Source organism: Sorghum bicolor, chromosome 2 (genome assembly GCF_000003195.3).
Source record: "Sorghum bicolor cultivar BTx623 chromosome 2, Sorghum_bicolor_NCBIv3, whole genome shotgun sequence".
In the NCBI taxonomy this organism is placed as follows: domain Eukaryota; kingdom Viridiplantae; phylum Streptophyta; class Magnoliopsida; order Poales; family Poaceae; genus Sorghum; species Sorghum bicolor.
This window is the reverse complement of record NC_012871.2, coordinates 59,685,257-59,711,746: the sequence shown is the minus strand read 5'-3', so window position 1 is coordinate 59,711,746 and position 26,490 is coordinate 59,685,257. Positions and strand designations below refer to the sequence as shown.

General features: G+C 47.4%; 1 protein-coding gene across 1 annotated transcript; it reads right to left on the bottom strand.

Annotated features, from left to right (window-relative positions):
* LOC8060268 (cellulose synthase A catalytic subunit 9 [UDP-forming]) lies at positions 236-4,669 on the bottom strand. The gene is made up of 11 exons (XM_002460184.2): positions 4,399-4,669; positions 4,032-4,261; positions 3,829-3,931; positions 3,611-3,722; positions 2,889-3,501; positions 2,539-2,802; positions 2,213-2,425; positions 1,903-2,107; positions 1,585-1,781; positions 1,137-1,490; positions 236-1,034 (listed from the first exon to the last, which is right to left on the bottom strand). The coding sequence occupies exons 1-11, from the start codon at positions 4,667-4,669 to the stop codon at positions 447-449; spliced, it is 3,150 nt and encodes a 1,049-aa protein (XP_002460229.1). The 3' UTR covers positions 236-446.

Genomic DNA, 26,490 nt, shown 5'->3' with positions numbered 1-26,490 from the left:
CCAAAAGTGAATCTCATTGCTTGAACTCGTGTGCCCTTTCCTGAATGGACGGCTTCGGCTGAATTTACTACTTCCACTACAAATCATAAGATGTTTTGGTTTTCTAGATATATGTAGATTTTATTGTGCACTTAGATATACATTATGGCTAGATACATAACAAAAACTATGTATATAGAAAATTCACAACGTCTTATGATTTGAAATGAACGGAGTAGTTGGTATCAGGATTACATTTAGCATGACTGCACGAATATCATTTGCCATTTAACATCCAAACCTTGTCCTTTGTTCAATTCCTCGTCCGACAATTCTGGGTCCCAGAATATGTTTACACAAAACATAACATAAGCTTCAAAACATCATCAACAATACAAAATTTCTAAATTGTTGTTTTCTCCCTATGCACAAGCTCCAGGATTTTTTGAATCTTAATAATAAACAGCTCAGCAGTTGATGCCACACTGCCTGACGTCCGGGCCCTTTGTCCTGACGATGAAGGGGTCGATCCTGACCCAGAGCAGGGAGAAGATGGAGGCCAGCAGCACGGACCAGATGACAACAATGGTGGGCGTCCTGTTCTGGCGCCCCATGAGCCCCTTGAGGAACGGGTAGAGGTGGACGATGACCCAGAATGCGAAGAAGAGCTTGCCGAAGAGCGGGCCCCATGACTGGTACCCGTTGTTGATGGCGTCGGAGATGCCGGCCACGACGCCGATGATGTTGATGATGAGCAGCGTGGTGGGCGGGATGAGGAGCGTGGTCCACTTGAATGCGTAGAGCTCGGCGAACTCGTCGTCCTCGTCGCCGGTGGCCTTGGAGGTGACGGTGAAGTTGGTGTCGATCCCTGCCAGGACCTTGAGCAGGCCCTGCACGACGGCGAAGAGATGCGCCGACACGCCGCCGATGACCCAGAACTGCTCGTTCCTCCACCACTCCTCGATGCTCACCCCGCTCCACCGCATCTCCAGGATGCCCGTCGCGAAGATGGACATGAAGAGCGCGATGAAGAACAAGCTGGCGAACGTGCTAATCTGCAGATGATGACATTCACACACATAGCAGGGTGTCAGGGGCTCTGCCAACGTTCCAACCGGTGGCTAAGTTTCGGGCGGCGACGGCGGTGGCACACTGACCGACGGCATGATGAACTTGCCGGTGAGGAGGCATACGGCGGGGAGGGTACAGTAGGCGAGCAGCGGGAGCGAGGTGAAAGGGTAGATGGTGGTGTTGATGTAGGCGAAGCGCTCCAGCCACTTGAGGTTGCCGTTCTTGTAGCCGTACAGCAGCGGGCTGTGGCGGCTGAAGAAGATCTCGACGGACCCCAGCGCCCACCGGAGCACCTGGTTGAGACGGTCGGATAGATTGATGGGCGCCGACCCCTTGAACGCCGCCCGCTTCGGCATGCAGTACACGGAGCGCCACCCGCGGCAGTGCATCTTGAACCCCGTCAGGATGTCCTCCGTGATCGACCCGTAGATCCACCCAAGCTGCATGCATTGCATTTGCAGTTCATCACTGACACTGACAGGAGGAGCAGCGCAGGGAAACCGATGGTTTCAGACTTTCAGTGCCTTAATTTACCTCCAGTCCCCAGTCGGTCTTGTCCTCGTAGCCGCAGCTGATGACATGGATGGCCTCCTTGAGGAGCGCGGCGGGGCTCGACGACGGAGGGACGCCGCCTTCCTCCATGAGCGTGGACGTGACGAACGCCGCGGACTGCCCGAAACGCTTCTCGAAGTTCATATGGGACATGAGCATCTCCTTGTCACTGTCCACTCCTGAAATGAAACAAGAAAAGAAGCACAGCGTGTGCAACTCCATCAGTCTTCAGAGGCACAACTGAATGTTGTGCAGGAAGGAATTGAGTTTCAGACATCTGAAACTGAAACTGAAACTCACCGATATCCGCGGTGCCCTCCGGCAGCCCGTCCTTGGCGTGCTTGCGCTTCTTGCGACCGAAGCAGGGGCAGCAGTCGCAGGTCACCATCTTGGGCCTCTTGGGACCCTTGGGAGGGTTGTAGCCGTAGAGCGCCTGCCGCCGGAACACGCACCCTGTCCCGACGTACACCGGGCCCTGGATGCCGTCCAGCCCCTTCATGTTGATCTGATCATTCACCAAGAGGAGAAGGAGAACACCAGTGTCAGAACTCAGAACCCATCGATCGCTCATGGTTAATTTGACCGAAGGAGCCAGCAGCAGGAGGCTTACGTCGAAGAAGACGGTGTTCCTGTTGGCGTATCGGTCGTGCGCGTCGATGCCGTCGAACCTCTGCGGGAACTGCACGTAGCAGACCTTCCGGCCGACCTGAGGGTCCATGAGGAAACACATGGCCTCCCGGATGGCCTTGCTGTTGTTGATGTAGTGATCACAGTCCAAGTTGAGCATGAAGGGCGCGTTGGTCAGCACGGCGGAGACGCGGATCTGTCGGAATGATTGACCGGCAAACGAAAACTCGTTCAGTTCAGTCAGAGAGTCTCCTTCAGTTTCGTCAGGCATCAAGGCATTGTTGCCTAGTCGTTCAGTTGAGTAAGTACCAGAGCGTTCATGGCGCCGGCCTTCTTGTGGTGCTGGAAGCCCGGGCGCTTCTCACGGGAGACGTACACGAGGCGGGGCAGCTCGTTGCCCTCGGTGTCGTGGCCGCCGCTGTGTCCCAGGAACACCTGGATCATGCCGGGGTGGTCGCGGGTGTTGTTCCCGGGCCACGGCGTGCCGTCCTTCATGATCCACCCCTCCGCCGGCACCTTCATGGCCTTGGCCACCAGCGCGTTGATCCGGACCTTGAACTCCTCGTACTCTCTCTGCCACACCAATCAGCCAGCATGATACAGCGGTTCTTGCATATTGAGAGAAACGCATGGAATGGAATGGATTTGAGATGTACTACCTTCATGGCGCGGCGCTCCTGCACGAAGGTAGGCTGCACCTTGTCCTTGAGGTAGTCGACCTTGAGCGAGAAGTAGAACTCGGGCGCGCGTGGCTCGATGCTGAACTTCTTGCAGAACGGCACCCACTTGCGCGCGAACTCGGCCGTCTCCGACAGCGCCTCGAAGGTGAGCATGGACGCGCCGTCGTCGGAGACGTAGCAGGAGACCTTGTCGACGGGGTAGTCGACGGCGAGGATGGAGAGCACGGTGTTGGCGGTCACCAGCGGCGGCTCCTTGAGCGGGTCCACCGTGCTCACGAAGAGGTCCACCGCCGACAGCAGCGACGGCTCCCCTTCCCTCTCGTACCGGAGGGTGAGGCGGTCCAGGTACGTCTCGCGGTCGATGGGGAACCACTTGGGGAACTGGTCCAGGATCCAGGAGATGGCGAACCAGATCTCGCAGATGATGGAGACGAGCCACAGCCCGATGGCGTCCGGGACAGGGTGCAGGATGCGGTAGCGGAGGAAGAAGGCGAGCACGACGAGACGCACCACGATGACCATCCGGTACGGGTTCACCTTGCTCGACGCGATCGACACCTTCCGCGACAGCGGCTGCCTCGCCTCGTCGTCCCTGCTCGTCGTCGGTCGATCGATCAATCAAGAGCAAAAAGTTCAGGGTACGGTGATGTGTGTTGTTGGGAAAATGATACGTCGGCGGTTTGGAGGGAGGTTTAATTTACAGTGGCACGTCGGCGTCCATGTCTTCGGGATCGGCGCCGCCGTGCTTGGACTTCCAGTCGTCCATCCTCTCCTTCCAGCTCACTTCTTTCTTCTCGTCCCACTTGGCACTCCCTGGTGAAATCAAATCCATCCATCAAGTATACATATATAGTGATCTTCAAATCTAGTATGATTTGAACATGGAAATTTGATCGTGAACAGAACAGGGACGACGAACCTGGCTCAGACACAGGGTAGGGATGGATGCGCTTGTGCAGGGAAGACGAGAGCTCGCCGTGGCCATAGCCATACCCGTTGGTAATCGGAAACTCACCGCTCACCTACACCATTTTTCATTTGCGATCGCTCGATCCGTTAGGAGACTAGAGCTTACTTGAATGTGGTGCATCTCACTCATGGATACTACTAGTACATGCGTACCGGCACGGAGCGGGAGCCGGTGATGATGGGCGGGATCTGCGGGGTGTTGTTGCCCTCGCCGTCGTCGGGGCCCCTCCCGTAGCTCATCTTGCCGTGCAGCATCGCCTCGGTGATCTGGCTGTTCTGCATGCCGCCCTCCAGCTGCTTCTGCTTCTCGTCGTCGATGTTGAACTCGTGCTCCAGGTCGTCGATGTCCTCCTCGTCATCGTCCCCGGCAACCCTCGGGCTCCCTTCGATCGTACGTTCAAGCAGCAGTACGTCAGCAATGTGGTCGGTCGGTCGGTCGATCGATCAGTGGATCGCCGGCGATGGAAGGCAAGAAATCAGTAGCTAGAAGAAATTATGTACTAAAGGGACGACGACGTACCCTTGAGGCGCTTGTACCGCGTCTTGCACTGTGGGCAGTTCTGCGTGCCCTCCCGGCGCTCGTACTCGTAGCAGGGCCGGCACACGGGGAAGCCGCACTCGTTGCAGGCGACGAAGAGGTCGCCGTCCACCGTGAGCCCGACCTCGTCGCCGCAAATCTCGCACACCTGCCCGCTCAGCGCCCGCAGCGGCTTGGGGTCCTCGTGGCCCCGGATCAGCACCAGCTCGTTCCGGTTGTGCGACCCGGCCACCAGCCCGGCGCTGGCCTCCATCGCGCTCTCGCGCGCCGCGGCACCGGCGGGCGTGCTCGCTCGCTAGCTCTTGGCCCTCCGCGATCCGATCAGGTGCTCGACCGATCGCGATGGCAAAGGCAGCTGTGAGCGATGGCTCTGCCTTGCCTTGTGGCAGGGGCTGCAGCTGGCTATATGAATGTACTGAGAGGAGGGGTTTTGGCGGGTGGGAGAGGTGAGGGGTGGCTGTTCGATCGGGAGCGAGTGCGATTTGGTGCGCGCGCGTCGGCGCGCCGGGGGGGTTCCGCTCGTGGGACGCGCGCGTCGCGGCGGGTGAGGGGGAGCTCGTGTTCGGTTTGGTTTGGTTGGGTGCGGCGTCCCCGTTGCCGCTAAGTGAAGCGAAATCCTCCTCCGCCCTGCAGGCTGCAGCTGCCGCCTGCCTGCCTTCGCTGGCTGGCTTGCGCCTGAGCCTGATGCTGCAATCCTGCTGCCGTTGTCAGGGCTGCGTCCGGACCAACCCCCCTCCTCGACCAACCGAGACTTGGCTTTCCCGCCATCTCATTTTTTTAACTTGCAGGTACTACTTTCTTTTCCGGAAAACGTTTCTGAGACTGATCAGCGTGGGGTTGCTTCATAAATAAATTCGAGTGTTTTGGTTGAGAAAAGACACGTAGATGGGATTTAGACATTTTCTCTTCCCATGGGACCTGCTATTTCGATGAAACAAGAGATGATATAAAAAAAATTCAGATTTAAGTTTATTTTACAGCCTCTCAACACTCAACTATTGGCTAGGTTTCCACCATCTAGGTCGGTTAAGACTGACTCCAACAACGTGACCCAAACCTAAAAATAGGTCATTCACAGTACTTTTGCCTGCCCAAAACAACCTCCAACAGACTAGGCAAACGAGCCACGCATTTTGGGTTGGTGCCGACGCGCGACGTAAATATGCGTGCTCTCTTCGTCGTTCTGCGTCTCCACCCAGGCGTAGGGCCCACCGGAAGGGGATGACCAGAGCTCGGTCCTGTGAGAATAGCACCTCGGGGTCGCGCCGCCGGCGAGGGAAGGAGAGAACAGCCAGAGCTCGTACGTTGAAAGGGGCATCGTGACTCGCCGGATCTCACGCTGAGCTCGCAGCTCGACGGCCTTGCCCGCGGCGGCGCTCATGTGGCGACGGGCGAAGGGGCCCGCACCGGCGAGCGGGAGGAGAGGACGGGCGGAGCTGGTCCGTGCCAAGGGGCGTCGTGCCTCGCCGGATGTCGGGCTGAGCTCGCGCTCGGTGGCCTCGCCCGCGGCGGCGCTCGTGATGCAGCGGATGAAGGAGCCCGCGTCGGCAAGGGGAGGAGATGTCAGGCGGAGCTCATCCGTGCGAAGGGGCGCAGTGCCTCACTAGATCTCGGGCTGAGAGCTTGCAGCTCGAGGTGCTTGCCAGGGAGGGAGGCGGGCGGCACTTGGCCGGGATTGGTGAGGGAGGCGGGTGGCGTTGGGCTCTGTTTTTTTTTTTTTTGCGTTGGGTTGTCTGTTGGAGGCGGACAGTTTTGGGTGCTGCGTTCTTTCGCTGTGAAGGATGCAAATCGTGAAATAGGTATGCTGTTTAGGTCACCCTTGTTGGAGTCAGTCTAAGCATAGCTTCACCAATAACTTCACAAGCTACTGTGGCCCATTTTTTTTACCAAACACACTTTTTCAAAACAACTTCATGGGTGAAGCTCCCTTTTTATGCTCCCACAAGAATGAAGAGAGGTGAAGCTAAAAAGTAGTGTTTCACAACTCTTTTCCTCATTTTACTCTGTCAATGATGCATGAAGTTGTTTTGCTAAACAATTGTTTCAAAATAGTTTAGCTTCACCGAAAAAGCTGTTCGTGAATCCATTTTCAAAAAACAATAGCTTAAATGTTGAAACTAAGTTATGTCAAACAAAGCCTTAGCTACAAACTACCTTACTTTTTAACCTTTACATATTAAAACTGTTCAATTTTCAACATTGGGTCAATTTTCAACTTGGTATTTAAATAACCATAAATGGCTGTAACTAAAATTTTTCTCAACTACATTGACATGTAACTGTATCTAAACAAAATTTCCATATAAAAATACAATAGGACTAAGTTAAACCATTTCCAGCATGTCAATTAACTTAATTCACTCCATGCCAGAACTGATTTTATATATCGAATACTTATATGCATGTGCAACTGAAGCGCTTCTAGAATTTTTTGAAGTCATAATAACAAACTATTTTCCATAGTGAGTTCCCCCTGATTGAAGGATTGACATTTGCTTTTTTGAGGATTTGCTTTCTTAAGGATTTTTTCCTCTCTAGCCCTTTGGTTCACAGGAGAGTAAAGGAATAATACCTTAGGATTACATTCCTATGGTCTGATTTCACAAGAAAATAAACATGAGGTCAGAGCTCTTGGAAAATTTCTTAGCGCGAAACGGACAGCTTATGCGTGCCGCTCGCTCGTCTTCCTGCTCGCAGAAGTCACTTCACCACGCTTGCTCGTTTTCCCCCTTGCATGTGTTGATCAAGCGTGTGAATGGGCATCCCTGACAACATTGTAGGTGACAGGCACAAGATAGCATGTCGTCCTCAGTTCAGTCGGAACTAGCACGGGCGAGCCCGATTTCCCTAGTTCGTGGGCTAGACCTAGTGCAGTCGAGCACGGCACCCCAACACGTGTTCCCAATAGCGCTTGTGATAGTGCGTGAGCGCGTGCAACGCCTGTGTTTTTAATCCTATAGAATTGGAGAAACATAGCACATCATTTCCTACATTTTTCCTATCTCTACATGTTTCCTATCCTGTGATCCAAAGGGGGCCTGAAAAATATGACATGGCTTTAAACATTTCTAAAATAGACTTTGATGTATATGAGTATTATTGAACACACACATATTTCTAAATCATCCAACATATGTCTGTTATTGGAGTTACAATAATTTTTGTGGGTGTATTTAAGAACTGATGTTGTAAATTGCAAATCAAGTGTTTGAGTCTTCATTTATTTTGTTAGTATACAAAACGTGGTCAAAGACACTTCTCAAATTGGAAGGATAAAAAGTCAAATATTGTAGGGTTGTGTTTGGTTCATCTTCCAAAAAGTATAACTCCAACCAAACAAGTGGAATCTAAAAGTGCTTTTGTGTAGTATGATTCTCGAAGCACCTTAGACCTTGAACATTGTTTTTTTGCCCTCAAGGGCATATGCTCTTATGTTGTGTAGTACTAGATATGCATCAGGATCTGTGCACATCAGGAGAGGGACAATATACTTTGGCTTTCACTTTTTCCAAATGGGTGGAAATGGATATATACTTTGGATTTTATTGTTATTTCAACCAAACAATTTATAATTTTCACAGTACTTTGCTCACAATAGCTTCTTCATAGCTCATATATCTGAACCAAACATACCCTTGCCATCAAGACACTTAGTTGTTGTATACATATCCTATGTCCATTTTGCCTGTAGTTGTATTGTTAGTTATGATGCATGTGCGTGAGCGCGTGCATGAAAATCCTCATGGTGTTTGGAAGAGCCAACTTCATGAGTATTTTTCTCTGTCCTTGTCAGAGTTTTCTCCTACTGTTTTCTTTCAAACAAATGAAAAAGGGAAAAGGACATGTGGAGAGGAGGAAAAGACATATTTAGCTTGTTCGTTATCGTTGTAACTCTTTACCCTGTGTGTTAGTTTTGTTTGCTATGTATATCTCACTTAGTCATATTGACCTAAACAATCAAGGGAACCTCATGTTCCATTATTACTTGAGGACCAAGGTGCAATTAATGTCATTCGATGGACATGATTCATATCTTGGCTACTATGGAACAGTAATGTAGGAGTTACACCTTAGCCCACAACAATTACATGTTACACTCTATCTCGGGGCTTGTATGTGCCTTAAAAGGGTACAAAAGTACTTTCTCTACGGAACAACAATAAAATTGATAGCAGTACCCATTAATTGTGCTTTACATGGTTTAACATTTTAAGGTAAATAAGTATTAAAAACTTCGTGAACAAATTGAGTAGGTACATCTGATCGAGGTTGATTAACTTTATTTTATTTATTTCCTAACACAATATCTATTTAGGATGTATTTGGTTCACAGGTACGATTTGATGGGATCATTCATCATCCCATCCATGTTTTTAGGGGTATATATGATCATCGAAATAGTTTGTTTGGATAAGCGAATGGGATGACCTTTTTTTTGTTTACTTTGGTTGGACAAGACTTTGGCGAGGTGAGACAAGTCATTTTTTTGGCTTGGACGAGGGACGGATCTAGCGGTGGGACGGGGCTCAAGCCCCCTACCGCGTTGACTCCATGGAGGCCCTCTAGAGCCCCTCAAAGAATTTTTCTCATGGTTGTTTTGAGGAAAATGAAGGAGGGAGATTGGTGGGTACGTGAAATGATGGACAATATATAAATTCACTTCCACAGCTTATATACATTTCCCTTTTAAATAGCGGAATAGGGTTTAGGGGCGATCAACGTTCCTGTAGAGCACTTCTATTGACACAAAGAGGCGGTAGCAGGAGGAGGTACGCAGAGACAGGGTCAGGGAGCGGGGCTACCGGTTTGAGCTGCTCCTGCAAAGGTATACAAGTTGTGGCTCTGATTGGAGGCTTGACAAAGAGGTTGGAGGTTAAAAATAAACTTTCAGCCCCCTAAACTTTCATCCTAGATCCGTCATTGGTTTGGATTGTTGGATGAGGATAGACTAGCTAAACCTTGGTATTTATTTCTTTTGTGACTAATCTTGTGCTTATTTTGTAGATCTAATTGCGAAAAAATATAATAATACAATCATGTCACAAATTAGATAAATGGTTGGCGAGATAAAATCATTTGAAGATTTCTAACAAAAAAAGCTAAGCACTTACCGCATAAACAACAACTAATCTATTGTACTCCTTTTGTCCTCAAACATAAGGATCATAAAAATTGTAAACTATGAAACATATATAATTTATAACGTGTCAACGATACTAATTTGATGCCATAACTATTATTTTTCATTTCTATAGTTTTGATCAAAGTTAACACATTTTGACTTAGAGATACTGATCGAGGTAGTACGAAGAAGCAAGACAATTCCTAAAGGTCGGAATGCAGTAGATGCGTTACAACAAGAAAGCCCAAGGATAGAAACCATGAGAGTACAAAGGCCCATGCATGTTGGCAGAAGACTAAACCTTTGGGGTATGAAGGTTTGGATGCTGACCTCGGTGGACTGGGCACTATACTGCACTAGTCTAATAAATTGAGGCAGATGTAGCTAAAGTGGACAAAAGATCATTGTACCCTTGAATATGGTAGGAATGTAGGGTGGACTCTAGAAAATATGGAGAGATTGTTTGCCTCTCCTATAAATGTTCCATTTTTAACCAATGCAAACAATGAATTTTATTTTTTTTTTACCAGTTATAAACTCTATTTTTATCTTCTTGTTCTTTGTTGTGTTTCCCTTCCGCTCTTGACCTTCAATATTACTGAAGGTCACGGCCTCACGGGGAAGGTGTAATACAACCACGGGTGATTTAAAAATAAATTTAAGTGTTGCTTTAAATTTAGGGGCAGGTGTAATACATAGGTTGAGGCCTTGTTTAGTTCTCAAAAGGTTTTGGTAAAAATTTTAGATTTTCGGTCACATCGAATCTTGCGGCACATGCATGAAGTATTAAATATAGACGAAAACAAAAACTAATTACATAGTTTATCTGTAATTTGTAAGATGAATCTTTTGAGTTTAGTTAGTCCATGATCAGACAATATTTATCAAATACGAACAAAAGTGCTACAGTATCTAAAATCCTAAAATTTTACCAACTGAACGAGGCCTGAATTTGCTGGGAGCGAAGGGCATCACAAGCCTACTCGATCATTCGTCATGCATGAAACAGATGGTTTGCTCGATCTTGAAGCATCTGGTAGGTTGGTCCGTCGTCGCATGCAGTTGCAGACGCAGCCAGCCCCTCGCCCGTAGCAGCAGCATTGAACGAGAAGCTAACGAGACGTCGCCTCTTTTTGACCCACGGTGATCTGCAGAAACGTGACCAGGCACCTTAATTTGGTACGAACGTGCCCCCTCCAACCACCACGCTATGATCGTGTGCAACACGCACGCGCACGCCTGCTGCCTGCTGCGAGCCTAGCCAACGCTGTGTTTGCATTGTCGTCAGAGTTCAGATGTGTTGCTGCTAGTAGCTGTTGGATCGATGATCGAACCAAGTTCTGTTGCCGGATAAGTCATGGTAGAAAGTACTATTTGTTGATTTATTGTGAGAGAAAAATATTGTTGCACTAACAAATTCAGCTGATAAGCTCAAACAAGTTTGTGCATGGGATCCCGTTGGAGAAGAAACGTCGCAATCGCGGACGTGAAATGTAGGTGCGCGGTTGCAGCATCTTAAGATCGACGCAAGTTTTGATCTAGTTGGCTTGGTATGTGTGCTTTGTGTGTTGTTTGCGATGCATGGTTAGATCATCGTCACTATATATTCCCGCTCAAAAAACAGCCTGGGATGATTAAGGCCCTGCTTAGTTTTCCACTTAAAATTTTTCCATCCATCCCATCGAATCTTTGATATATGTATGGAACATTAAATGTATATAAAAAAATAAATTAATTACACAGTTTGGTTAAAAATCGCGAGACGAATCTTTTAAGCCTAGTTACTCCATGATTAGCCTTAAGTGCTACAGTAACCCACATATGCTAATGATAGATTAATTATACTTAATAGATTTGTCTTGCAGTTTCCTAACGAGCTATGTAATTTATTTTTTTATTAGTTTCTAAAAACTCCTCCCGACATCCTTCCGACACATCCAATGTGACATTCAAAAAATTTTCATCTACGATCTAAACAGGAGCCTAAAGCCAAATATGGCTAGTTGCATCGCGTACGTGCTACAGCCTACAGTGAAGGTTCATGTCATGTCATATACAGCCTGCTTGTTGGATCTCTGTTCTTCTTGTCCTTTCTGACCCGTTCTCGTTTGGGCTTTATATATCTATTGGGCTACTCTCTCGGGCTTTGTTTAGATCTAATATAACATTTTTGTTTTTATTTGACAAACGTTGTCCAATTATAACTGGGCTTAAAAGATTCGTCCCACAATTTATAGGCAAACTGTAGTATTAGTTTTTGTTTTCATTTATATTTAATGCTCCATGCATGTGCTGCATGATTCGATGTGACGGTGAATCTTGAAAAGTTTTTGGTTTTTGGAGTAAACTAAAGTTCATTGACTATTGCACTCTCTCAGTCCCTAAATAACTTTTATTTTTTTTGTTTCATGTCGTAAGTTTTACTAGTTTTGTAGAAAATACGTGCAACATTTGTATATCTCTAAATAAATTTATTATGAAAATAGAATTAATGATCTATCTAATAATATTAATTATATACTATAAATATTAATATTCTTTTATATAAAATTAGTCAAGTTATTATTTCTCAGGAAGCGAGAACAACAATTATTTGAGGACAGGGGAGTACAATTCAAGTTCCCTAGGCGCCATATAACTACTCCATTTTGAGGTCATTTGATTTGATGTGTTGTACTCCCTCCACCATGTCAGCTTGAAGACGGGGCAGATTTTTAGGGTAACCCGCATGTCCGCCCCGCAAAATCATGCTTTGTGGCAAATGCGGATCAACAGCACCAGTTTTGCTGCATCAATGCATCATGTGTGTTGTTCCGTGAAGCCCATAGAAAACTCCTTTTAAAAAATGAGAGATCCAGAACTATCTAGCTATTTGACGTAGTTAAATAGTTAGTGCTTACAGTTGGCTATATATGGCCACTGAAAATTAAGAGATTGTCAGCTTCATATTTTTGCAAAATCAGATAGCACAATATAAATTCTATTTTTTGCTATATATATATATATATACAAACTTTAAAATAGTCTCTATAATAAGAATAGTCACAAGAACAACTTTCTTGACGATATATTTTCTGAAATCCACATTGGCGGAAGGCGAGGCGAGGCTCGATCACAGGTTCGCGACATATATACTAGATTTACATTAGTAGATAAGAAAAAGGTTTGTGAAATTGAGCCATCTTTTTCGGATTTGTATTAGAAAATCATTTATACAGATTTATCAATACTTGGTTACATCATTCTCTGATTGAAAGTTATGGGCCTGAGTGAATATAAAGTTCGTCATACGTGGATTTTATGGATCCGCCAATGTCAGACCAGGAAAACGGGCGATGGCGCCAAAGGAGCGGAAAGACGACGCCTTGCATACGGCAAGTGCAAACACCAAGACTGGGCCGAGTGAGAGGACTCGTCGGGGCTGCAAGGCCCAACCCATGCTATTCCGGAGGCGAGTGGGCTACGAATTAGGAGGTGTAAGTTTCGGCCTGTGCGGTCCAGCACCGAAGACCAGAGGCTGTGAGAGTGCAACGGAAGTGTGATATTCGGATTTGGCATGTGGCTTGTACTACTCGTTAGTCGTTACTCAACTACAGAAAAATGCAACTCTTGCTTTTTAAAGGACGCAAATACTTTCAAGTTTGATCAAGATTATACGACAAAAATACTAATATTTATATATAAAATAAGTACTATTAGATTAAACGCATTTTTAGATCTATTACCACTAAAAAATTAACTAGTTAATAGCTAATAGCTGCTAATTTTTAGAAGGGGGCTATTTGGATCCACATGCTAATAGGTGATTGGATAGTGTTAAAGATAGATATGAACTATTAGCACCTATTAGCAAATTAAAACATGTTAATAAAATTAATAGTTAGCAACCTTCCGGCTAATAAATAACATGTTTATTAGTAGGCCCGTTTAGATCCACTCGTACTAATTTTAGCTGCTAATTTTTAGTGCTAATGGATCCCAACAGGCCCTGACTATAGGAAATATTTTCATAATAAATCAATTTAGAGATACAAATATAAATACTATTTACTATAAATTTGATCAAAGTTGAACTACTTTGACTGAAACATAGTTGTATTCTTTTTGTGGTCCATGGTAGGCTTGGCAGCGGTGTGAATGTGTTGTCATGGGTGCAAGTGTCGTTCGGCCATGGCGTTGGCAACGGAGATTCTACCAAACACTAACAAAATCTAGGAACTCTCTGCTCATTGCAGAGCGCCTCAACTTGCGTTGCAGAACTGTCTTCGACTATGTGATTTTGTTTTAGAGGGGTCCTCGTAATTTTAACTACATTGCGGTGTGATCGTCGATGATGTGATTTTATTTCAGAGTCATTCGACTACATTGCAGAGCGGTTCTCATAATTTCAACTACATTGCATAGTGGTCCTCGATTTTGTGATTTTGTTTTAAGAGCGTTCCTCGATTCTACCAAACACTATGTGCAAAAACTCTCTTCTCATAATTTCAGATCCTGCATTGCTGCTACCAATGCCAACATCTCAAGATCATGGAGCGACGCAAGTTCAAGTTGCGATGCTTAGCAACTAAAGAAGAATATTTTCTTGTATTTAGGGATAGAAAAGAAGCTTGTGATGCCTCAGCGTGGGCATTCGGTTTTAACTGACAATTCGGTTCGATTTATTCGGTTATAAAAAAATTCGATTTTAGGCCTTCATCACCCGATCTATTCTCCAGAAAAATGAAAAACATAGAATTTGGTTTTCGGTTTTAACCGAATTAATCGAAACATTCTGCCAGCCTAAGGAATTGGTTTTCTGTGGCTGCGGGATGGCCCGTTGGACTAATGCCTTCATGGGCCGTGGTGGGCTGGAGTCGGTTGTCTTGCTTGTGACGGCTTCTTCAATGAAGGCCACAAGTGGTGTAGGCTTTAGGCTAAAGCTACAAGCCACATAGGTATAAATGGCTCGGGTATCCAAAAAGTCTCAACGAGGGTTGTTTGAGCTGCCTGAGAACATACGTCATTTTGTCAGATGTAAAATTGACGTGCAGTTCTAAAAAAACAGAAACCGAGAGTGGTTTTTAGAGAGGAAGTTGCCCCGGCGCCACACCGCGCGCTCCATTCACTGCCTGCAGCTTTTGTGGAGGTGAAGCCAACGCCTCCTCTGCAGGAGACTCTGCCAACCTGCGAGACCACTCTCTCATGTGACATGGACACTGCATGAGGATGCGGAGGATGGGGCAGCATGCCACAGTGTAGCGTTGGGGAAGCTTTGAGTGGATGAGTGCTCTGCTTCGGTTTGTTCTGTTATTCGAATCGGTTTGAGTACAAAACCGAAGCCAAAGCCGAACACCAAATAGTGCAAAACCATAAACCGAACCCACAACCGAAAACCGAAAAAACCATAATTCGGTGCGGTTCAGTTCGGTTCGATTGGGTTTGTGGTTAATTCGTGGTTAAAAAGTGCTCAGGGTGAGTGATGCCCAGACGAAACAAAGTAGTCAGCATGTATATGGGTACTATGGCATGTTTGGTTCGTATTCAGAGAATCAGAGGACGCCGTAACTTGCCACAGGACACTGCGCCCAACGTTAGCCGATGTTTGCTTCTTGACCAGACTTACGACGAGCTGCACTTTGCCTCGGTGAAGCTTGTTCATTTTGACACCTTCACTCGCCAAATCTCCGGCACTAGTTTTCATCGCCAGATTTTTGGTGTGGCTCCAGTTGAGTTACGGCGAGGTGTGGTCAGGCTAAACTAACGCGCCCTATGCCTTTAGATAGCTTCGGTTCCAATTACACTCTAGTTGCACAATATGGAAGATCCGGGGCAAGTTTTGCCTTACCTAGTAGGGGCTCGGGCTGGCCAGCGAGCCAAATCAGCTGGCTGAACATAGCAAGAAAGTTTGCTAGAAAATATTGTTTACACACAAAAAAAAAAACAAATTCATCCATTGGCCTAACATCCTCACTTGGCACGTACAGCTAGATGAGCCTGGGCAGAAGAGCCAAATGCGCACGGATTTAGCGTCTATTCGTTTCAGCTATGAACTAACAAAAAAAACTGACGTAAGTTGTGAGCTATGAAAAATTTATTATGAGCTATGTGTTGTAAAGAAGTTATAATCTACATTTGGTTAAAGCAACTATGAAACATCAACCATGCTTCGCCCTCTCTATTATCGCCCTTGACTTTTTTTTTTTGAAATATTATCGCCCTTGACTTGAAACAACTAAAACCATCTCTCTATTATTACATTGGAAAAGCTGAAAGCTCAAAACAAAAACAGGGTTTAAGGTACTCCGAAAGTGGTTATTTATGTAAAGACAGTTTCAGATTCCATCCGCTTAGTTAGGGCAGCCACAACATAGCTACTAGAATCACGTACCTTGGATATAAAAGTTGTTACATGCCACATATTTCAAGAAGAAATGAAGCTAACAATCTATCAATGCAGGCCTCTCTTCCTGTCACAAGTCACAAATAGAGCTTTCACCTTTTCTTTTTCTCTTTACCTCTGAGAGACCACAAGAAAAAAATTGTGTAGACCATCCTAACGCGTGTTACATGCGAGCTTCTGCATTTTGTCAGCCCAAGCTACCAAACCGTCATTACTTCTGTAGGTAGCACTAACATACTAAGGGGCAACTGTTTTTCTAAAAAGAATTTATAAAATTTTTTCAGATTTCCCGTCACATCAAATCCTGCACTATATGCATGAAGCATTAAATATAGATAAAAATAAAACTAATTACACAATTTATTTGTAATTTGCGAGACGAATCTTTTGAGCCTAGTTAGTCTATGATTAAAAAATATTTATCAAATACAAACAAAAATGCTACCGTGATCATTTAAAAAAAATTTGAACTAAACAAGACCCTGTATACGTAGGTGTTGAGGTTACCGGACAATAACTTGTAACGTTGAGGAGGCCCTTAGAGCAAGTACAATAATGTATTTATAGCCAAGCTAATGCTAATGTGGAGTAGAAAAAACAGAAGAGAGATGATAGCTTGACTCTCATGTAAGTATCAAACTAAACATGATTGGTAGTGGTGGCCCAAATAACAAGTTTTATAAAAAAAAATAAGAAAGAGAATGTGTCTTAAAAACAAGTATGAAACAATTTAGTGTATAACTTGACTCTAACTACTTGGCTTATAGTTAAACACTTGACTCTATTATTGATTTTGCTCTTAGCATTCTACTTTTTAGCAGTAAAAACAATGTCGAGAATCTCAAACCAAATATACAGCCTTAGCTTAGATAACAAACCAAAAACCAAAAACTTTTGAAGATTCTTCGTCACATCGAATTTTACGGTACATGTATGAAACATTAAATATAGACGAAAACAAAAACCAATTGCACAGTTTACCTGTAAATTGCGAGATGAATCTTTTAAACCTAGTACATGATTAAAAAATAATTATTAAATAAAAACAAAAGTGTTATAATACTTAAAACCAAAAAATTTTCCGACTAAGGTCTTGTTTAGATGCGAAAAGATTTTGGATTTCGCTACTGTAGCACTTTCGTTTGTTTGTGGCAAATATTGTTCAATTATAGACTAACTAGGATCAAAAGATTCGTCTCGCAATTTACAGGTAAACTGTGCAATTAGTTTTTATTTTCGTTTATATTTAATGCTTCATACATGTGTCGAAAGAATCGATGTGACAGAGAATCTTGAAAAGTTTTTGGTTTTCGGGATGAACTAAACAAGGCCTAAACCAGCCTAACAGCGAGCGAAGGAGTTCGTGGCTGTGGCCGCCGCTGCTGCTAGTGTCATCTCATCAGCGACCCAGGGAGCGACCGCCAACAAATGCGAGTGCATTGCATGATGCCGTGGCACACCAAGAAAAAAAAAAGGAAGAGAGAAAAACCTTTGGTCATGTTCTTTAAAACTATTTAAGCAGTAATTTTTCCACAAATGAATAATATTTTTCTCTAACAATAAATCAATATAACCAGCAGCGTAAAACCAAAATCTCAGTATAAGCGCCGTGCAGTGTCCATTGTCCACTCCGACGTTGATCTGCCGGGTCTCGCGAAGCCCCAAGACAGCAGGTCGTGCCGGGTGCCTGGGGGGTACACAGTACACTCCTAGTAAAAGCTACCTTGCCGGTCACGCACGGCCACCCGCAGTCGTCGGGCCTCCGCACCGCGGCGCCGGTTCCGCCCCGCAGGATGCAGCGCACGCGTCCAATCCAAACCTGCCGGTCAGCGCGCGCGCGCGTTTGAGCTGGAGCAGGCGAGGTCGCGAGGAGGGGACGCCGGTGCGAGCGCCTCTGTCTCTGCCTGTACGGCTTCACTTTTTTTTTTTCCAAGTTTCAACGTTCCCTGTCCGTCGCTGTTGATTCGGAACGGCGGTGGTGTGCGTGTGCGTCCTCGGCGACGGCCGGGCCGGGTCCAGTCCAGTCGTCGGTGTTCCTTTCCCCGCGCCTCGTTCGTCTGCTGGTGCTGTCTGCTGCATCGAGAATTCGAGACCGAGGCCGCGAGAGCCAGCCAAGAACGCGCGGCCGTTAGGCCGTTGGCGTCACACAAGAGCAACACACAAACGACGACTGCAACAAAATTAATCGAGTCCTATGATGACTGTGGCTAGTGAGTACTTGGACTTGTGCGCATAATTCCAGTTCCAAAGTATTAGCCCTGACATTTGGATCGAAGGAAAAGACAGTTACATTTCTGAAAATGTGGAAAACCATTCACATACAATCGTACCGTCTCATCAATCATCAGGAAATAATAAAAAAGACCAAAAGGGTACCATACAATACAAAATGGAGCCAGACAATTAGGTTCTGATCACTGACCAACAATTACTGAATTCGATCCGATTTCTCAATGGCTTGCTCTCAGGCACCAACCAGCCTAGTGCTGTTAGTGATCGTCTCCGAACAAAAGCTGCGGAAGCACCAAAAGTACTGTACAGTTTTGTACTTGGTATGTCTCACGGGCTGATAGTCTAGCTCAGTTATCTTTATAAATTCAATTATCTTTGTATTTGTAATTTATATTAGTTATAAATAGGTTATTTAGTAAAAATAGGTGGACTAGAAGAGACATAAAAATCTCTAAACTTTATTGATATAATCAAGCAAAAGTAGTCATATTTGCTCGGCTTTCTTTAGGGAGACGCAAGACTTTCAGCCTAACTTTAGTCGCCACCTCTTCTCCCTCGGACACAGCCACGACGCCCAGGCGCCGTCATCCTCCTCGCTCTCTTGCAATCCATCACTACAACCTCCGAACCCTAGCCGGTAGGACTCACTGCCCTACCAATCTAGTATCAGCGTTCCCGGTTGCGATGTCGACCTCGCTGCCCACCTCCACCAACCCGCCGCTCGCCCCCAACGCCTCCTTGCCGCCACCTGATCCGATGGCATCCTAGCCGGGCTTGCCCTCAGGAACCCTGCCATTGGTTCTCGGGCACTCACGGTCACTGGCCACAGGGGCATCCTCGGCCGCCGGTCCCATCATGTCCAACGCAGAATTGACAGCGGCAATTCTAGACCTCGACAAGCTAGTGGCCGGATTCACGCGTTCCTCAAGGAACAATCGTCAAACCCTCTGCCGTCACCAACTACCTAGCAGCAGCTAGCCCCTCCACCGCCACCGCTATCATCTGCGACGGAGGCACCTGTGGTCTCGTACCCCTACGGGAAGCCCTATGACGACATGGTTTCCACCACCCAGCTGGCACCGTCGATTCTATCCGGTGGCGTGCCGATTCATCATATACAGTTCCCCCACTCGGCGTCTCCGTTGCCAGCGTGGCTCATGGCGTCCTCAACTCCAGTCTACACATCTACGACCGCAAAACCCTTCCTGCCACCGCTGCCCCCACCGAGACCGTCATGCTGCATGGCGGCGTTCCGGCCTCGGTGGTTCTATATGGCGGCGTGGATGGGGCACTCTTCCTCGGCACCAGTCTGCTGCCGTAGACGTTCGCGTTCGCGCTGTACGGTGTTGGCGTCTAGACTCGTGGTCTAGGCACTAACGAGTATAAGTCTGCGTGACTGCCCAAATTTGGATGGTGATGCAAGTGAGACACAGAGAGTTTATACTGGTTCGGGCCAAGAATGCCCTACGTCCAGTGTGGCTGTAGATTCTGTATAACCTTGCACCCAAAGGTGCTTGTAGTAGGGGGTACAAGCTGGTTGCGAGAGAGGGCTAAGTCCCAGGTCTCGGCTTGGTGGTGGAAAGAGTGCGGGCTGCTGCTCTGAGAAAGAGTGTTGTGTGCGTGTGTGTTTTTCTGAACTTCCTGCTCCTAGCTATGAGTCCTGGCTCCCCTTTTATAGCCTCAAGGGGAGACAAAGATTTACATGAGTTGATTTCCCTGGGTGGAACGGTGAAACCACAGTCCCGACCCTGTTGGAGCTGGTCCATCTTGTCCTTGAGGGATGGTTGACGGTATGGCTGCCCCTGTAGAGGGTTACCGAGCCCTGTAGGGGTCGCGGGGGTCGGATCGCCAGCACTGCTGCACATCCTGTCAACAGTGGGAAAAGACCTCAAATAGTGGTGCTAATTAACCTCTCCCATTCCCTTCCTACTGTGCGGCAGCGCGCTACAGTGAAAGGGGTAAGGATGTATAGTGACAGAGGTAAGGCCACAGTGACCGGGGTGGTTGGAACAGTTGGCACCCTGCCCTGCCACGGTATGGAAGTCATCGCGCTTGTCACCTCGCGGGTATGGGCGCCGTATGGTGAAAGTCTTGTTGACCTGGTGGATCGGGATCCGGTGTCCGGGCCCATAAGGGGTCGGGCGAGACGGAACCTGCGTCCGAGACCCTGAGGGGTCGGGCGAGTCGGAACTTGTGTCCGAGACCCTAGGGGGTCGGGCGAGTCGGACCTTGCGTCCGAGACCCTGGGGGGTCGGGCGAGTCGGAACTTGCGTCCGAGACCCTGAGGGGTCGGGCGAGTCGGACCTTGCGTCCGAGGCCCTGAGGGGTCGGGCGAGTCGGAACTTGCGTCCGAGGCCCTGAGGGGTCGGGCGAGTCGGAACTTGCGTCCGAGGCCCTGAGGGGTCAGGACGAGTTGGAACTTGCGCCCGAGGCCCTGAGGGGTCAGGACGAGTTGAATGAACTGAGGCCCGTACCCCGGTGATTGTGGTTAGTATGTTTTTTGCGTTTTTTCATTGCTCTGATTTGGGTATCCCTCATTATGGTACCCAACAGTAGCCCCCGAGCCTCTGAAGGGGTGAGGTCACCTCTTTAGAGGTTCTTTCCCCACGGACTGTAGTTGACTTGGAGCCTTTTACTTTTCTCTGGGGGTGCGCGCGAGCGCACCCGCCGGGTATAGCCCCCGAGCCTTTGGAGGAATGGTGTTATTCCTTCAAAGGCTTTCACCCCTTGACATCTTTAGTCTGGAGTGTTTTAAGGGATAGGTTGCGTGTTCTTTACACGTAGTGCCTGTTCCCATGGTGCGAGGAAGCCCCCGAGCCCTTTCCCCGCGAGGGTCGATCAGGTTCTTTCTCGTCTTGTAATTACGTCCCTCATTCTTCCTTTCGCTCGGAGGAGGGGTGGGTCATGTCGTACTACCCTCGATGGGCGAGTGACGACGCTTCCCGGGAGCTACAGGCGGGTATGAAAGGATCAAGATGCCCAAGAGGGGGGGTGAATTGGGCTTCTCTAAAAATTTAAGCAACCTATAAGCTCCAATTCAACCCCTTGTGCCTAGGATGACTTCGAGAGCTACCGGACAAAAGTTTTGCAACCTAGTTCCAATCCTATTCTAGCATGGCAATTCTAAGAATGTAAAAGCACAGAGTAAATGCTAGAAAGTAAAGGAGTAGTGAAGAAAATGCTCGGCGATGTTTTGCTGAGGTATCGGAGAGTCGCCACTCTCCACTAGTCCTCGTTGGAGCACCCGCGCAAGGGTCTTGCTCCCCCTTGGTCCGCGCAAGGACCAAGTGCTCTCTATGGGCTGATTCTTCGACACTCCGTCGCGGTGAAGGTCACTTTGAAGGTCCTTCCCCTTTGTGAATTTTGCTAACCCCATGGTTAGGTGTTCCTTCTCTTTCTTGAGTTTGTTGTTCTCTTGAGTTAGCTTCTTGATGATTGGGTCATTGTTGCTAGCTAACTCATCCAAGATGAATGTCTCATCTTCTTCTTGCTTATCATACATCAAACCAAGTTTGAGATATTGATTTTCTTCCTTGAGCAGCTTGTTCTCATAAGCAAGCTTCTTGTCTTGATCAAGTGACTCAATCACATTGGACTTGTGCTTGACTTGTTCTTGCAGCTCTTTCTTGAGCATGACAATTTCATCCTTGAGCTTGATAGTGTCCTCATAACTCTCGGCCACTACCACTTTCTTGCCCTTGCAATCAACACATTTGCTTGTGCTCTCCACAAGTAAGTCATCACAAGATGTGGCTACATCAAGCTTAGCAACATTGTTAGTAGCAACATGTGTTTCATCAATTGCAAGTTCATAAGCAATCTCAAGGTTGTCATAGTTTGCTTTTAGATTTGTTAGCTCTTCTTTCATTGCTCTATATCTAGTGATAAGCTCATCATGAACACTCTCAAGTTTATCATGTTTTTCTTTGAGCTCTTTTAGAGAGAGTTTGAGCTCCTTGAGCTTAGTGGTCATGATCTCATTTTGATCTCTAAGCTCATCACTAGACTTAAGCTTTGCTAGAAGTGTGTCATTTTCAAGTTCAAGCTTTTCATTTTCACTTCTAGTCTTTCTTATGACTTTTGTGTATTTGTTAAGCAATTTTACAAGTTCATCATAAGAAGGTGATTCATACTCACTATCACTCTCACTACTCTCATCCTCACTTTGTACCTTCCGGTCACCCTTAGCCATAAGGCATAGGTGTGTAGAGGATGTAGATGGTGGTGAAGATGATGGTGATGGAGCATCAATGGCAATGGCGGCAACTTTCTCATCATCACTTTCATTGCCGGATGAGTCACCACTTGAGCTTTCAATGTCGGTGAGCCAATCACCAACAATATAAGCCTTGCCATTTTTCTTCTTATAGTGCTCCTTCTTCTTGCCACCTTTCTTCTTGTATTGCTTCTTGTCATTCTTCTCATCATCACTTGAGTCATCTTGCTCTTTGTTCTTCTTCTTGTACTTGTCCTTCTTGGACTTTGGACATTGATGAGCAAGATGACCAAGCTCACCACAATTGTAGCAATCCATCTCAGAGATGGGCTTCCTCTTGCTACTTGTGAAGAACTTCTTCTTCTTGGAATCAAAGTTGACTCCATTCTTGTTGAGCTTCTTCAACATCTTTGTGGTTCTTCTCACCAAGAGGGCAATAGATGCATCATCATCACTTGAAGTTGATGACTCAACTTCAATCTTCTTGGCTTTGCCCTTGTGAGAAGCTTTGAGAGCCAAGTCCTTCTTTTCTTTCTTGGCCGACGAGGAGCCATCTTGAGGGTTCATATGCATGTACATCTCATGAGCATTGATCTTTCCCAATATGGTGGTTGGTGTAGCGGTGGAAAGATCGCCTTGATGAAGCACGGTTACTATGTGCCCATATTTCTCAATGGGAAGCACACATAGTATCTTCCTTGCTACATCCGCCGTACTCATTTGTGTAAGCCCAAGTCCATTTAGCTCCTCTACAATGACATTCAAGCGAGAATACATTTCATTAGCATTTTCTTTAGGAAGCATTCCAAATGTATTAAGCTTGTTCATCACTAGGTGATAGCGTTCCTCGCGTTCACTCTTTGTTCCCTCATGGAGTGCACAAAGTTCCTTCCAAAGTTCATTGGCGGTTTTGTGGCTCCGAACGCGGTTGAACACCTCTTTGCAAAGACCTCTAAAGATGTGGTTTTTGGCCTTTGCATTCCACTTCTCGTTTTCTTGCTCTTGTGGAGTAAGAGCGGTGGCTCTTTCCGGAGGGGCAAACCCTTCGGTCGCGGCTTTTAGGCACTTTACATCGCATGCCTCAAGGTATGACTCCATCCGTATTTTCCAATACGGGAAGTCATTCCCATCGAACATGGGTGGCGGTCCATCCCCGTTAGACATCTTTCTCTAGGCGGTGAAGCCTAAGTAATGAGCACTAGGCTCCGATACCAATTGAAAGGATCAAGATGCCCAAGAGGGGGGGTGAATTGGGCTTCTCTAAAAATTTAAGCAACCTATAAGCTCCAATTCAACCCCTTGTGCCTAGGAGGACTTCGAGAGCTACCGGATAAAAGTTTTGCAACCTAGTTCCAATCCTATTCTAGCATGGCAATTCTAAGAATGTAAAAGCACAGAGTAAATGCTAGAAAGTAAAGGAGTAGTGAAGAAAATGCTCGGTGATGTTTTGCCGAGGTATCGGAGAGTCGCCACTCTCCACTAGTCCTCGTTGGAGCACCCGCGCAAGGGTCTTGCTCCCCCTTGGTCCGCGCAAGGACCAAGTGATCTCTATGGGCTGATTCTTCGACACTCCGTCGCGGTGAATCGCCCAAAACCGCTCACAAGCTTGACACGAGCCACCCACAAGAACTCCGGGTGATCTTCGTGCCTCCAATCACCACCGAACCGTCTAGGTGATGGCGATCACCAAGAGTAACAAGCAAAGAACTCTCACTTGACCCAAACAAGGCACTAGAGAGTGGTGGATGCACACTTGACTCTTGGAACTCACTAGAGGAGGATTCTCTCAAGAATTCACTCAAAACTCAATCCTCTCTAGGCTCTTTGCAACTCTCTTACTTCACAACAAGTTTCTCAGAAGTTCAAATGGGCAAGAGAGGTCTCATGGACGAGGTGGAGGAGTATAAATACTATCCACCAAGTCCAAAGGTCGGCCAACCGTTTTCCACAGAAAACGGGGTCACCGGACGCACATTATGTTGCACCGGACGCACTGCACCGAGCGTCCGGTGTGACATAACGGCTACCTGCGCTTTCTCTGACAGGTCATCGGACGCTAACTCGCAGCGTCCGGTGCACGGTCCGGTGCTCGGGGAAACTTTACATGCTCCCTGCGCATGGGACCGGACGCTACCCGGTGCGTCCGGTGCTAGCGTCCGGTGCTCAGGGGAACGTTGCAAGCTCCCTGGGTAAGGGACCGGACGCTACCCGGTGCGTCCGGTGCTAGCGTCCGGTGCCTAACCCTAAGCACGGCACTGTTCTAACGGCTAAGGACCTCACCGGACGCACTCACAGAGCGTCCGGTGCAGCGTTCGGTGCCCCTTTGGGCACCCAAACTTCGTCGAAACGCGATCGCTTCAACACGAAGTTTGCTCCTCTCGATCTAAGGACTATCTCTGAGCTGCCTAGTGCTAGGTTTACCAAGTGTGCACCACACCTAAACCTAAAGCCTTGCCTAAGTCAAGCTACTAGATCAAAGCCCCTCTTAATAGTACGGTCAAAGGAAAACAAAGTCCTAAACTACTCTAAGTGCCCTTCTTCACCATATGGCACTTAGACCTAGTCTAGTCTCGACGATGTCCATCTATCCTTCAAAAACCGAAACGATTTCCACTATTAAGTAGGCATGTACGTCCCTGTCCATCGAGTACCTATATACCATGACCTTACCTATGACTTTGCCTCTGCAAAACACACGTTAGTCATAGTAATCAACAATGTCATTAATCACCGAAATCACTTAGGGGCCTAGATGCTCTTTCAATCTCCCCCTTTTTGGTGATTGATGGCAACCTCGAGTATGAAAAGAGTTGAGGTTTTCAAAGTGACTTGGTTTCAATAGGCATATTACAATAAGACCAACGGGATTAGTAATGCTTATATCGACCAAGTCCAATACCCTGCATCCAAATATGTGAGAGGTATACGACAGGATATAAACAAAAAAGGCTCATAAGAAAATCGGAGTAGAAACGCGGAAGCAAAGATAATATGAGCCAAAACACATGACATTAAGATATCACATAAAGCACAAATCATGTCTCATAACCATAGTATCTCACACAAGTGTAATGCAAAAAAGTAAACATGATGCATGATGGAGTAGCACACATCGAAAATATCTCAAAAGAATAAACTCCCTCTCTAGCTAGCTCCCCCTAACTCCCTAACTCTCTCAAACGCACTCTCTCCCCCTTTGGCATCAAGCGCCAAAAACCTAAGAAGACGGTGGAGGAGGCGGAGCAGTAGAGTCCCTCGGCGCGGCCACGAAGCGAGCTGCATCGTCTGAAGTGTCGGCCGTCGAGGCGGAGGAGGTGGAGTGACCCTCTGAAGCTGCAGGTGCTGGAGAAGCGGTCCGGGTCTGCTCTGGCGCTGTCACAGGCTGTGCTGGCTGCTCAAGTCCGGCTGACGAGGCTGGCACGGACTCGGTCGCTGTAGCTGTCGTCTCTGGAACGGTAGTAGATGGTGCAAGCTGCTCGGACGACGCTACTGACGACGACAGAAGCTCTGTAGTGGTAACTGGCGCCGTAAAGACTGCAGGAGCCTGCAGAGGAGGAGGCGTAGGGTCACCAGTCAGAGCACTGTAGGTGAAGCTGAGGTGCGGATGTGTCTGCGAGTCCCACACAAGCTGTGACGCTGAAGCTGACTGAGGTGTGAAGCCTGAGTGGAGAGGGGTAAACTGCGGTACCTGCTCAAAGCCTGAAGAGATAGCACCCTGAGAGACCTGGTGCTGTGGCATCGAAAACGGCTGACTCTGAGCTGGTAGCTGGAGCGGCTGCTGGGACGGGCTCTGAGTCTGAGGTGCAGGAGTAGGGGGACTGACGGACGACGTGCCTGGGAGCTGTATCTCCGGTAGCTGAATCCTGGAGGCGGCCATGAGAGCGGCCATCATCGCTGTCTGCTGGGCCTGGAAAGCAAGCTGCTGCTCCTGAAAGGTGAGTAGCTGACGCTGGAGCTCATCCTGCCTGGCCTGCATGGCTGCATTGATGGCAGCCTGATCCCTGTCCCGCCTCGCTTGCTCCTCAGCGGCACGGCGCTGATCTGCCCTCATCCCCTCTAGAATAGCAAGCAGGGCGGGGTCTGAAGCACTCGAAGAACCGCCTGCCTCGTGGTCATGTGCTC

Coding starts and splice junctions, on each gene's coding strand:
- LOC8060268 (XM_002460184.2), bottom strand. CDS start 4,669: ATGGAGGCCAGCGCCGGGCTGGTGGCCGGGTCGCACAACCGGAACGAG. Junction 4,262..4,398: donor GCGGTACAAGCGCCTCAAGG/GTACGTCGTCGT, acceptor GTACGATCGAAG/GGAGCCCGAGGGTTGCCGGG. Junction 3,723..3,828: donor CTACCCTGTGTCTGAGCCAG/GTTCGTCGTCCC, acceptor TGATTTCACCAG/GGAGTGCCAAGTGGGACGAG.